This window comes from Heteronotia binoei, chromosome 8, assembly GCF_032191835.1.
Source record: "Heteronotia binoei isolate CCM8104 ecotype False Entrance Well chromosome 8, APGP_CSIRO_Hbin_v1, whole genome shotgun sequence".
Classification (NCBI taxonomy): Eukaryota; Metazoa; Chordata; class Lepidosauria; order Squamata; family Gekkonidae; genus Heteronotia; species Heteronotia binoei.
The window spans coordinates 50,950,566-50,965,209 of NC_083230.1; the positions used below are offsets into that span (position 1 = coordinate 50,950,566).

A 14,644-nucleotide genomic window follows, 5' to 3' on the forward strand; every position below is an offset into this window, starting at 1 on the left:
CCCTTCTTCCTTTTCGCCCGGTCTCTTTTTTTATAAGTACGCATGCGCCAGCCGCCTAGGCCCTGCTGATGGGGGTGAGGTGGAGTTGTTGTGAAGCCGCGGGGAGCACGTGAAGAGAGCAACGTCATCATAAACATTAGTAGCCAATATGGCGGGTCCTGCCAGCGGAAAGGTAACCAGAGGGAGAAACACTAGAGAGTTCGGGGTTCACGCCTGGGGAAGGAAAGAGGGCAGATTGCCCTGAGGGATCCCGGTGATGGGGAGGGGCCTCTCCCAATCTCTGTCTCCGGCCTCTTTGTGAGGAGGGGTGCTGGAGCTGGTGCATGACTCAGGCTTCCTGACAGGCCAAAAGGGCTTGGGCCCTTAGCGGTGTCATTGGGTCGGCGCCGCTGCCCTTATTTAGGCTTACTTGGGCTGCTGGCTGCTGCTTCACCTGGCGGAATGAGAGGCAAGAGGGGCCCCGCCCCCATATGTCGGTACCTGCCGCGCGGTGCTCTTTGCAGAGCCTTGGGGAGAACGAGGAAAGACTCTGCAGGGTGTGCCGCGATGCTGGTTGAAGGGCTGTGAGGGACGGGCTGAGTGTATTTTCTCATGAGAAATGAGGGTGCGAAAACGAATATTGTGCCATAAATTTAAAGCCCACTTCATCCGACGCCTGTAAGGTATTCTCAGTTGGTATCTGTCCTCCCATAATATACTCATTTAGGGAGAGTGCAAAAGTGTACAGTCATGAAACCATGTGAAATAAAAGGCGTGGTCTGTCTGTGTCAGTTATAAGGAGGCTTGGTTGCATGTGCTTTAAACAGTGATAATTTAACTCAGTGGTCTTTTAGGGTTTACAGAGTATGCAGATCCCCTTGAACCATAGTAACAAATCAAGGCACATTGCCGAAGGGTGTTTTTGTTTTGTTTAATTGGAGACTAATCAAGTTAATCTGTTCTCTGTTATAAAATAAATGCAGCAAATGGACTTGGCAGCCAAGAATTTAAACCAATGCTCTTGCTATGCTCTGAGGGACTTGCCAGTGTCAGGATACAGTACTGGATTGCAAACAGAGTTCTATTCTAGTATTGGGAGGCATTTTGCAGGGAGATTTCTGTTTCATGGGTACAATATATTTGCTGGACCATAGTGACCTGTTTGGCAGAATAGTGGGCTTGGATGTTGAGATAATGAGCACAGGTTCTTATGTCAGTCTTGCTAGGTGTTGAATTTGCTCAGTAATTGTGAAATATACAGATTGTTTGGGGAAATAATGGCCATTTAGCTTAATCTATCTTGATTATTAGGGTTAATAAACCACAAAATTGAAGCCCACTGAAAAGCATTATCTTTTTGTAGCTTATGTGATTTCAGACACTTTTTATTCTACTTGGCATTTGGTTTGCTTAGTGCAGTTGTATGCCTCTGAGGCGTATTCAGAGTTTGGTGTGCTTAAACCAGTTGCTTTTAGTTATGCCCGAAGTCGTGCTGTGTGGTAACCAGAATTCTTTAGGGAGTGTGCAGTGCATAGCTGGAACTCAAGTCTGGTGTACTTTCAGGTAGTCTTAAAGATCTTGGCCTGATTTTTAAAATTAAAGACAAACTCAGTTTGGTCCAGTTACTATTGAATTGTAGATCAGGTATACTAATTGTAGAAATCTTTTAAAGCATGTGTAGTCTAAATACATGTAGCTGCAGCAAAGTAACTCCAGATGCAAGGTGCAGTCATGAACAAACAGCAATATGTTAGGGATGCTAATGAGCCTGAAATCTGGCTTGTGTGTTTCTTCCCCCTCACTCTTCCCCTGTATGCTAATCAAAGATTGGAGACTTATTTGAACACTTTAGCAAATTTGTAGTTATTTCTCGGCCACAAAATCAGGAAGCCTTTCTGGCATAGAATCCCAAAGCAAGATCAAGAAATAAGGCACATGATCAAGAAATAAGGCACACAGTTTGCCCCAAGTTGAATGTCACAACACATTATGATTAGTTTGAATGCTTCAGTTTCAGCTGTGGATGCAATGAGCAGAGGAGGGTTAGGACTTCTCAGGCTTGTTTGTATCACAGACAGGGACGGTGTGTACAAGTAGGCCAGGTAGACAGCCACCTAGGGCGCCACATGCAGGGCCATAGGGCGTGCCCCTCCCTATCCCCACTTATGCTGTCCCAGTCGCCTCAAAGGCATTTGGAGCAGCTCCAAATGCCTTGGAGCCGAGCAAACATGTCATGTACCCCACCCAGCCCCTTCCAGGTCTGGAGGGGGCTGAGCAGGGCGCACAGAGCAGCCTGTTATTTTGACTCTGAGGCATTTGGAGCTGCTCTGAATGCCTCAGAGCTGAGAAAATGCACCACATGCCCCTGGCCAGCCCCTTCTGGGTCCTCTGCATTGCATGGAGCCTCCAAGCGTTGCAGAGATGCCCTGTGGCCCCCTTCACCTGCCAGGCAGGTGAAAGAGGTGACATTGCGGTGACATGCATGCTGCTCGGAGGAATAACTGAAACTGAAACATTCAAACTAACTATAATGATGTGTTGTGGCATTCAATTTGGGACAGTTTAACATACTGTGTTTTATTTCTCTGAGTGGTACAGAGATGCCCCGCCGCCCCTTTCACATGCCCAGGTCTGTAGACCCCGGCAGACGAAAGAGGTGGAATGGCGATAATGTGTGCGCCACAAGTGGCACAAGAACACCCTGCTGTCCCCTTTTCCTGCCTGGGCAGGTGAAAGTGGCAGCAAAGTGTGTGCCACCCACTGATGTCTCCCACCACTGCTGTGCTTGCCCTCACTGCCCCCAGCACCCCCTGTGCAGGTGAGGGGGAGGAAGGATGTGCCACATGGGCGGCGGGGGGGGGGGGAGGGAGGGTCTTGCCTGGGGCAGCAGAACCCCTAGTGCAGGTCCTGATCACAGACAACGTTTTGCTTAGTTCTTGTTGCCTGAACAGAGCCATTGCAGACAGAGAGGCTCATCCATGTCCCAGAGTGAAAAATGACTTACTGTTTTCAGGACAGACACTGTGATTAGAGGAAAAAGCATCTCTGCATTTTGTGTTTTGTTGCCATGAGTACAGGCACACCTTTTTTACTATAGAGAAATCTCATGAGGCATACATGTTTCTACCCTTAATTATCTTCCAGTCTTTGTCTTGGAAATCGTGTGTATGTTGGTTGATTGGTGGATTACCCTAGGGGCTAAAATTGGAATGCAGTCTGCTCTTTCTGTTTCTTTTTTTTTAATCAGTGTTAACCAAATAGCAGTAGTTTTAGCTTAAATTTCCAAGAGGAGTTAATTAGCTGGTATAATTAGCCACATGATTTCATCCCAGTGGGACTCACAGAACAGCTAAGAGTGAATTTGTTAAGAGTTTATTAATTGGTTAGAATAAATGGATGTCCTCATAATGTAGGAAAGTAAGCATTGGGACCCTACAAGGATCTGTTTTGGGACTGGTGCTGTTGCTGATAATAATTGAGTCAGGATTGAGATGCCCAAGTATAGATGACACTAAGTGATTTTACTTAGTAAAATCCAAGTGATTCCAAAGTGTAACTGGATAGACAGAAGTTGCTCTTATGTTATAATAGGCTTGATCCAGCTAAGCATTTCCACAGTAGGTGACTTTCTGACTTTCTTTCTTCCACTGCAGCCTAAAATGCTGCTCCTAGGGGACAGAACCCCCTATCCCACCAAGAACAGCACAAAGAGTGGTGGTTTAGACTGTAGTGGGAGGGAAGAGGTGAGAAAGTTGCAGTCTATTGGTAGAAGTCTTTCCACCTGCCAAAATGTTTATCTAGAGCTAAACAGTTGCCTTGATGTTACCCAGTGAAATTGGTTAACAATAGTTTCATAGTCCAGACTTAAACAGAGCACTGTTGAAGTCAGTGGATTTATGAAGGTGTAATGCTATTTAGGATTGCACTGTTAACTAGCCAAAATAAAGTACATCTATTCAAAACATATAATTCATGTAATCTGCTGCCACGAAATGTGGCAATGACCAGTAGCTTAAATGGATTGAAAAGAGATTAATAGTTTATTAATGGCTATTAACCATGATAACTTTCTAATCTTTAACCCAGGGGTTGCCAACTTTTTCTTTAATAAGAGTGACTGGTTCGTTATTAAAAACATCCCAGCCTACCAACCGCTGCATGATACTGATTTTTTTCTGTTCTAAAAAACCCTGTGGATAAGGAAGATTACCAGAAATGAAGCTATCAGCTAAGCAGCAAAGAAAAAACTCTATGAGACTTGTAAAAATGCACAAACTCCTCTGCAGTAGCTGGCAAGTGCCAGTAGTGACTTGTTGGAGACCTCAGCTTTAGTTTAATGATAAACTCATCTGGCAGTACTATATGGGAATACTGCACTGGCTACCAATTGTGTACTTTTCAAGGTTATGGAACTGACCTTTAAATCCCTATGTGGCCTGGGACCAATGTTCCCTCTAAGCTACAGAGTCTTGTGAGCAAAAAATCTACTTTGTGAACTACTGGAATTAAAATTGTGAGCTACTGAATAAATTATTGTGCTCTGGGGTCATCCTTCCTTGAGCTAAGACAAAAATCTGTGAGCTAGCTCACGCTAACTCAGCTTAGAGGGAGCACTGCCTGGGACCAGAATACCTTCAGGACCATCTCTCTCCATAAATGCCCTTGAGAGCTTTGTGTTCCATAGACAAACATCTACTGGTAGTCCCTGGCCCAAAAGACATCTGCTTAGCCTTGACCAGGGCCAGGACCTTTTCTTCTATGGCCCCAGCCTGGTGGAATATGCTCTCAACTGAAATCAGCACCCCGCGGGACTTGTTACAATTCTGCAGGGCCTGTTTAACAGAGCTGTTTCACCAGGCCTTTGGTTGAGGTAGCAGATGTCTTCACCATCTTGGCCTCCCCTGCCCATTTTAAGCCTATGGATGCTTATTTATTTATTTACTATTTATTTATTTATTATTTATTTATTTTTGATATTTATATCCCGCCCTCCCCACCAAAGCAGGCTCAGGGCGGCTAACACCATTGTAATATCAACAATAAAACAGTAAGAACAATCACAATAATAATCAGTTAAAAATTAAAACAGTTTACAATTTAAAATTATTAATATAATTTTAAAACCATCGGCGAGGCGGTGAACCAGCAACCGGTGGTTGACCGTGTCGAACGCCGCCGACAGGTCCAACAACAACAGTACTGCTGACCCGCCTCGATCCAGTTGTCACTGGAGATCATCCACTAAGGCGACAGGCATTGTCTCCGTCCCATGGCCTGGGCGAAAACCGGACTGGTGTGGGTCTAGAACAGAAGCGTCCTCCAGAAAACTCTGCAACTGTAGCGCTACTGTCCTCGATAATTTTACCCAAAAAGGGTAAATTCGAGACCGGCCGATAGTGTGCCAATTCGGCCGGATCTAGTGTTGGTTTTTTCAAGAGGGGGTGGACTATCGCCTCTTTGAGAGGCTCTGGAAAAAGCCCATCCTAGAGGGACCTATTTACAGCTCCATCCGGTATGCTTTAGTCAGCCAGGATGGGCAAGGGTCCAAATCACATGTTGTTGGGCGTACAGTTGCGAGGATTCTGTCAACTTCCTCCAAGCTGAGTGTTGTAAAACTGTCTAGAGCTGATCCCGAAAACAGGCATGGAGCCTCGAGTTCACTTACTGTTTCAATTGTGGCAGGGAGGTCGCGGCGGACCAACGAGACTTTATTTGCAAAAAATGTTGCAAAAGCCTCACAGCCTATCTCCGATTTCCTATGATTTGGTCTGCCTTGTGGCAGAATTGTAAAAGTCTGAATAATACTAAATAATTGTGCCGGGCATGAATTCACGGATGCAATCTTGGCTGCAAAGTAAACTTTCTTTGTGGCTTTGACTGCCATCTCATAGGAACTCATATACTCTCTCTAAGATGTTCTGGTTGCTTCGTCATGAGTCCGCTGCCATTGCCTCTCCAGTCGTCTGAGCCTCCGTTTTATCAATCGCAAATCCGTGTTATACCACGGTGCCATTTTTGAGCGGGGGCGCACAGGGCACCGAGGAGCGATCTCTTCAATGGCCACGGTGAGCTGATTTTGCCATAGCTCAACCATGTCATCGAGTGAGTCGCCAGGGGGCCAGGGATCTCACAGTTCCCTCTGGAGCCATATTGGGTCCATTAGGTTTCTTGGGCGAGCTAAAATACGCTTGTCGCCTAAACGGGTTTGGGGTGGTACATCCATACGGGCCTTCAGGACATAGTGGTCTGACCATGGCACTGCATCAGCAATAATTCGGGTCACTGTAACCCCCAATGCAAAGATCAAATCCAGCATGTGCCGGGCCTGATGTGTAGGTATAGCTACAAATTGAGAGAGTCCTAGCATAGCCATGGATGACACTAGGTCCGTTGCCTAATGAGTTCGCATCATCGGCATGGACGTTGAAATCACCCAGGATTAAAAGCCTTGGGTGTTCCAATGTTGTGGCCTCCGTCAGGGACAATAAGGCGCTGGCTGGTGCGTTAGGCAATCGGTACACCAGCCAGATCGCCAAACCCTCTCCTACATCCCACTTCAGACCTGCACATTCAATGCCGTCGATCTCTGGCATTGGCAGAGCCCGGAAGGAGTAAGCCTCCCATATGAATAGTGCCACTCCTCCTCCCCGCCCACTAGTTTGTGACTGGTGAAAGATTGAGTATCCTGGGGGGGGGGGCTACTTGGGAGAGGGCTACCTTCTCCCCATCGCGTACCCAGGTCTCAATCACGCATGCCAGGTCCATATCCTGTTCACACAGGAAGTCCCGAAGGATTGAGGTCTTATTATTTATGGACCTAGCATTGCATAACACCAGTGACGGAGGCGAGTAATTCACCCCCCACCCCCTGTCACTATTGGGATGGGACACAGACTGGAAGGGGGCCGAGCACCCACACGTCTCCGCTGCCTTTCGTTACATTTATGTCTGTTCCCACCGTCATATATTCCCCTCCCCAGGAGTACTGGAATCCCCAGGCCGGTCATCCCACCCCACTGGTCTCCACAGCTTACTATCCTGCTGACATCTAACACGAGGCATATTGGACTGCTCTGAATAATTTTTGTTTCTTTGCTGCCATCTTGATTTCTTTAATGGTTTTTTAATTATATATTTATTGTATTTTATTTATGTTAGCTTCCCTGAGCCCACCGTGGGACAGGGCGGGAATATAAGAGCAATGAATAAATGAACAATACTATTAGTGCTGTGATTCGCTTAGTAGCATATTTGAATTGCTCTGATATTTTGCATTTATTGCCAGGCCCTGAGCTAGGGCCTTCGGTGCCACAGGCTGGTACCTGCCCGCCACCTCCCCCCCCCCATGTGCCTGCCCCACTGCTGCATGCCCACCCGTGGGGAGAGCAGGGGCAGCGGTGTGGAAAGAGGGCTGGGTGGGCTCCGGCCAGGCCTGTGTAGTGCACTCACAGAGGTACTGCAGAGGCGTTCTCCTCTGAGTTGGGCTTCCCTTGGAGAAGCCGCTCTGATAACCTGCCCAGCTGCTTTTGCCTTAAAGGTGAGAGCAGCCGGGTGGGGCACTTTCTCCTCCAAGCTGGACTTCCCTTGCGAGGGAAGCCTGGCTTGGAAGATAGCACACACCGATGCACTGTCCTGCCAGCTTCCCAGGTCTGCAGCCCAGAAGCCAAGAGTGGTGGGGAGGGGGCGCCCAGAGGCATTGTGTAGGTGTGATGGCACCCCAGGAGACTGCCTACCTTACGTACTCCCATGCACCAGCTATGTTTATTGCATGTGATTGAATTTTGTTCTGTTGGTCTCTGTATTTTAGAGGGAGGTGAGTTCTTATGCATGCTCAGCAGTCATTAGGTCCCCTCCCCCCCCAATATCACCCAATCTTGGTATTTTGTTGAATTATGGTTGTGGTTTCATTTTGTGACTATTCATATCAGGAGTGAATTCATTGACATCCTGTCCTTATTGAGTGTCTGCCCTTGATTGACAAATAGTTTTTCTCTTGCAAATGAACTTGAAGCCAACTTTGTTGGTGAGGCTTTCATACTGAATACTGTGGATCCATATTTGAACATCCTTATACAGCATCTACTGCAAAATTGTAACTACATTTACTTTTTCCAAGCCTTTCAGTATATCAGCAGGCACCACTGAGTCTGTGACCACTTAAACTGAAGCCCTGTGTCCAATTGGAAAGGTCTGGATTAGGTTACCGAATGAAGTCCTATTCCCAAAATTACAATTCAAGACACCATATTGCAAAAAATGCTTTTATGCAACAAAACTTTTAAATCCATTTTTCTTTTTTCAGGTTGTGTATGAGCAAGAAGGGGTTTTCATTCACTCATCAAGTGGAAACGATGATCAGGACAGCTTACTCTCTGGAACACTGCGGGTGATAGAAAAGGTGTTCAAATCAAATTTCCAGTGTCCGTTATGTGCTTAGCATGGTTGAGATCTTGTTATCTTTGTAAAAGGGGAAGGGCATACTGGCAAATGGCCTTCACATGTATGTAAAATGACTATGGATCATTTATTTTTGTAAATAGAAAAATGTATAACAATAGTATAACATTGTGTATGAATAACTTTAAAATTTGTGTTATAGGAAACTGAAGTGATACTAGATTGGAGACCTGTGGATGAATCATTAGATTCTTCTAATATACTGTATGCTAGAAAGGTTTGTTAATTACTTCTTTTTGAAGGTTCAGAAATCTGCTTTAAATCATAAAAAATATCTCACTGTGATTATTAGAAATTAATTTCTGTTATTGCATGGTAAATTAACAAATATACATAACGCTTCAGTTTGACTGTGGGGGTTCAGGACTCTCAGATCTTTAATCTTGTGTGCTTCTTTTGTCTTGTGCTACTGTTCCCCAGAATACTGATACAGACAATTCATTGAGTCATAGTTGAGATCCGTTAATGGCAAGTGGAAATATAGACATAGTAAAATGGAGACAAGATGGTTAGCCCAGAGGACCTTAATAAGGGTTGTTATTAGGTTGATATCAGCCTTCTGTAAGTTCATTTGTGCTCCAGAATAAATATTATTTTTATTAGCATGATGGGAAATAAGCTGTATTTTGTAAAATGATTTTTGTACATTTTCTAGAAATAAAAGTTCTCTGTAGTTCTGTGTTGCAGATAATAATCAACTGAAGTTCTTATCGAGCTCACTGTCTAATCTAGATTGCACTCAGATTTCTAAGAAGCTCAAATTTCTTGACTGAACTGGGCATGTTGCCATTTTGTTTCCAATATTTAGAGGGCTAAAAATTGCTTCTATGACTTTGAATGCATATGAACACATGAAACTGCCTTATACTGAATCAGACCCTTGGTCCATTGAAGCCAGTGTTATCCACTCAAACTGGCAGCGACTCTCCAAGGTCTCAGGCAGAGGTCTTTCACATCACCCACTGCCAGATCTTTTAACTGGAGATGTTGGGGTTTGAACCTGGGACCTTCTGCATGCAAGCACATGCTCTACCATGTGTCACAGCCTCTCTTAAGAGAGCAAATTTACAGTTTTTCCATTATACACTATGAATACATTGAAGCAATCATTGTCTTTCTGTATTTCATTGCATTTCTTGTTTGCCCTTCTCATAGATACTCAAGGTAGATTATTATTATTATTATTATTTGTTTATTTATATTCCGCCCACTCCCCCATTGGGGGCTCAGAGTGGAGTACAGTAAATAATTAACAGTTATAAAATTACAGAGTTATAAAAGTTAATGAAAAAACAGTATACTACATACAGTGCAGTAAAAGAAGGGTAAGTTGAGGTTTGGAGATGAGCAGTGGCCTAGACAAAGAGTGATATGAGTCCAATACCCCTAATGACAATTATTTGCAAACCAGCTTATTTTTAGCCCTTAAGGATTGCTGTTTCTTTTTAATCACTACACATTGAAACTTCCTGGCTCATCTGGACATAACTCATTCTGCTTTAACTGCAACTGGCTTTTCACAAATGCTTGTATGCTTGTTTAAATAGGAAATGATCTCATGGAAACGAAAAATGGTTTTATAAATAGTTGCAAGAAATATGTTTTTGTTCTATAGGATTCCAGTTCAGTTGTAGAGTGGGCACATACTCCTAAAGAGAAGACTCCACGGGGGCCGGAACATATGAACAGTTATGAGGCAGAATGGGATATGGTCAGCACAGTATCTTTTAAGAAGAAACCACATTCAAATGGAGGTACATGATTGTTGCATTACACTATTTTAGCAGCACATGGTCAGCTTGGCCCTCTGAAAGATGACCAAATGTTGTGCATGGAGATCTCCCTAATTCTACCATGTGGAAGAGGCTGTTGCTGGGCACAGGGGAGGCTTTTATTTGGCTCTGAGATGGTGCTAGCCTTACAGGTATTACACAAGATTGTGTACCCTCTGGACTTGCAGAGTACTTTTCAGTTTGAGCTCCTGATCTTCATCCTGCATTGTTGATCAGCAGTGATGATGCTAATAATCCATCTATGGGGAGAAAGGGGGGGGGGGTACGAGGCATTCCAAATTGAGGTAAACGTGTGCATATATTTGTGTATAGCCATCCTTGTTCGCTGAGACTTGAGGATTGCAGAGTACAGAAAGAGAAAGAAAAATGTAATCATACAGTAGGATATTAGATGAACAGTGCAATAAAACTGTGAATACAAAATTAAATGATAATGTGAACAGCAGACTGCCCAGGCTGCTACAGTGCAAGCAGTGCAGAATGTGGGATTACAAAGCTACAAGGCAATGCTGTACCCACTCCCATATGAAGGTGCTTTTCTGTACCATCCGGTTGCACTACAAATCAAATTCTATGATAAGAATGTTCTCCCAAACACTTCTGCTTTGCACATTTTGTGGAATGATAGTACTGTGGGAGGCTTCTTGAACTCCTCAGGCAGGCCATTCTGCAAGGTGAGAGCCGAGTATGCTGTTGTCGATGTTATCCATTTGGATGGAGGGACCTTCAAAACGTTTTAGATTACTTAAGTTGCCATGGCAGAGCATAGTAGAAGAGATGATCCTATAGGTATGTGGGTCTCAGCCCATGATGGCTTTGTAGGTGCTTTAAATTGACCTTGGTAACTGATTTGATAGCCAGTGGAGTGACTGAAAGATGGGTGTGGCATGCATATTCTGCCTGGCACCCACTGGTAATTGAACACCATATTCTTTACTAACTGTTGTTTTCCAGGGAAAGACTTATGTAGACTGCATTACAGTAATTTATTCTTGAGGTAACTGGCATGGCTCCACATGACCAGATCAGCTAAGTAAGGTTAGGGGCCAAACTGCAGGCTGGTGCTCCAGAAAGTACTCTGTAAACAATGCAATCCTGAGCTGTCTTTGGCATTGAAAATTTCTTTGTTTATAGTAGAATTGCTGTCACTACCCCCAAAGCAGTCTGTTGCTTCCTTACCTAGTATTAAGTTTTTCTTTTGGTTACTATTGAAGTCGGTGCAGAGGTTTATGGTTTGCCAGGTTTCAGAAAACTGTTCTTCCCCTTAATGTAATTTAGACTGGTGTGGAAGTGTTTCTTTCCTAAAATTATGTTTTGGCTTTAAAAAGTAATATATAAATTAAATTTGTGTGTATGAGTGAACAAACAGAATGTTTCATTACTTAGTACATTTTAGGATTGTGTATCTGTTTGGCCACCAGGGGGTGAGCTCATGTCTTACTGTGTGATCTTTAAGAGCAGTTTGGGAATGGTTATATTATAGATGGATCAGATAATTATTTCTTCTATATATTCACAACAGTTACCACTTAGAGTTTCGGTGATGTGAGGGGGCTCAGTTACACAGACTAACATTCTGTCATGAGTTTACAGCTAAAAAAAAGTTTTGTTAGCTATATTTTATCACTGTAAAAGAGAACTTTTATATAAAACTTTTGATGCAAATGTGCTGCAGTCTGCGTTTAGGCCATTTTATTCATGACATTTTTCCAATTGAAAATCCTATGAAAGAAACTGGCATTTAGAGAAAGAATTTTTAAAATAGAATGGGCCATGGCTCAGTGGCAGAACATCTTCTTGGTAGGCAGAGGGTCCCAGGTTCAGTCCCCAGCATCTCCAGTTAAAGGATCGGGTGGCAGGTGATGTGAAATGCCTCCACCTTGGAGAGTTGCTGCCTTTCTGAATAGAGAGAGTGCTGACTTCAATGGATCAAGGGTCTGATTCATTGTAAAGCAAGTTCATATTCATTGCAAAAGAATTTCAGGCTTGGCATTTTCATATTGAGTGGTTAAGTGATGTTCTTTAGACCCTGGAAATGGGTTGGTAATCTAAATCAATAACAGAAAGGTTAACATTTACTGGTGACCTTTTCTTTCCCTTGTTCGTACTGCAGAAACACTGCAATGGTAAAGTACTTTGATTGGATTTTTCCAGCTTTTCTGCTGTCATAAGAGGACAGGAGATAATCTTGCCTGATTTCGCTCTTTACTGGAGCTTTGTCCTGCATGGCTACAATGCATGCCATAGCTTTTTTCAGGGTCGTAATGGTCCCCACCTTCCTCTTTTGCCAACAGAAAAGCTCAGGGCATCCCCACTCGTGGAAGAAGAGTATTACTGGCAAAATAGAGCTCTTTATTCTTTTCCTCCTGGCTGTCTTAATATATAATGGGAGGGGGTCAGCAACCGGGGCTCTGTGTCCACATTTAATTGGATGGAGTTCCGTTTTATTGAAGGAAGTTAATATATTTCATATTAGTGACCCTTTTTAGTCTCCCTCAAGCAATGTGATTGTATTTTCCATCTACAGAATTTCTAGTAATCTATTCCTTGCAAGGTCTTTGTGTTCTACAAGCCATGTCTTCTTATGTGTAACAGGTAGGTGGTTTAGTGGAGAAAGTTGGAACTGAGTTCTTTGGACTAAGGCATATAGAAATTGGGAAGTTCTTTGGGCTAAGGCATAAGAAATTGGGAAGATCCTAAGCAAATCTGATTTTTTTTTTTTAAGGCTGTGTTTATAGTTTACTGTTCACTTGGAGAAGTAGTCCCTGGACTGACACATCTACTGCATGTGAATCACAATATCTCTAAAAGAGAGTGCCCAAATATAAGCATGCAGTCACTGTCGAGGCAGCAGCATGCTTGGCTGTTCTTCCTTGTCCTGCTCTCAGAGAGGTAACAATCTTATCGTTTGCCACCTTGAAGATCCTAAGTTAGGTGGAAAGGTGGCTTAGAATTGTTTTAAATAAAATAACAGTAACCCTAACAACAACAATGTATCTGTAGTTTGAGATTTTAGTAGTTACTATATCTTTGTCAAAGGTGTATTTTTGTAAATTTACAAAGTAGACAGCTGTCCCAGGAAGAGTTGATTGGCCAAAGACTTGATGTTTTTGAACAAACAGAATAGGAACATATAAGTCCAGTAAATTCTGCTTTGATAGGCAGTGACTCCAAGATTTCACTTTTTAACCTGAGAGGTTGAACCTTTGGCTTTCATGTAAATCAGGTTGAAGTATGTCCCTTTCTTTCAGATTTGTATCTTATTACTTGCTCAGCAAATGGTGCTACATTCCTCCAACATTAGAGTTTTTAGCAATGAGAGAAAGCTGCTTGCATTGAAGAAATGCAGCACCATTAGCTGAGTAGCAGGATATATAACCCATCATGGATGAAAGGGAGCTATCAGAAATGAACTGGATTCAGAGCATTCTGGCTAATATGCTGTGCTGACTTTCAGAAGTATCACTGACACTTTCCAGTGCATGTTGGTGTGGGCCCAGCTGTCTAAAAGATAATCTTTTTCTATTTTTCTTTCAGATGCTACTGTTCATACGAATGGAGAAAGCAAGTGGTCCTTTCTGTTCAGCTTAACTGATTTAAAATCCATTAAGCAAAACAGAGAGGGAATGGGATGGTCCTATTTGGTGTTCTGTTTAAAGGATGATGTTGTTCTTCCAGCTCTTCACTTTCACCATGGAGACAGCAGCCTGTTGATACAATCTCTTAAAAAATATGTGGTGCTCTGTGAGTAAGTATTGAGGATTCCCAAAGTGAATCTCACTAGAATTTGTTTGCATAGTTAGAATAACAATAGGATCTGGTAATGTTAATAGAAATTAGGCTTAGCTAAAAGCTGTTTTCTTTAATAGTTATTGCTTCTCTTTCAGCACTTATATCAATAGGCTCAGTATTCATTGTAGTTTTTAAGCAGTGGTTTAGTTGTCATTCTCAATTTTTGAAAGAACTTGCGGCATTTTGTTTTATTATTCAGTACTGCTTAATTACTACTCTTGAAACTGAAGGTTAAAGGAAAGGCTCCTCTGAAGAGTTTTAATTTGGCTATTCATGTGTGTATGATTTCTGGTTGAAAGCCACAGTCTGTACAAAGATGGATATCCATAAAGGTATGAAAACAAATGCAGCAGTGCTGTAGCTGGCATCTCCTGTCCAGGAAGAACTCATATGCATATTAGGCCACATCCCATTGACATTACCATTGTTTCATACGGTGGTTTTTTTTTGTAGAAAAAGCCCAGCAGGAACTAATTTGCATGTTAGGCCACACCTCCTGACACCAAGCCAGCCAAAATTGTGTTCCTGCTCAAAACAAGCTGTGCTCTTGTCCTAGTTAACTGTTTATGGCAAAGAACATAAAGAAGCTTGGGAACAGTTATTTTGGTATTGTTTTTCTACCT

The 14,644-nt window shown here is 43.1% G+C and overlaps 1 protein-coding gene across 1 annotated transcript in view; it reads left to right on the forward strand.

Moving 5' to 3' along the window:
• TBC1D15 (TBC1 domain family member 15) overlaps positions 1-14,644 on the forward strand; it is a 48,732-nt gene continuing 34,088 nt past the window's right edge. Inside the window, exons 1-5 of the mRNA XM_060245072.1 lie at positions 1-172; positions 8,282-8,377; positions 8,579-8,653; positions 10,052-10,190; positions 13,767-13,977. Of these exons, the coding sequence (XP_060101055.1) occupies positions 149-172; positions 8,282-8,377; positions 8,579-8,653; positions 10,052-10,190; positions 13,767-13,977 (545 nt within the window). The 5' untranslated portion in view covers positions 1-148. The remainder of the gene's footprint in view (positions 173-8,281; positions 8,378-8,578; positions 8,654-10,051; positions 10,191-13,766; positions 13,978-14,644) is intronic.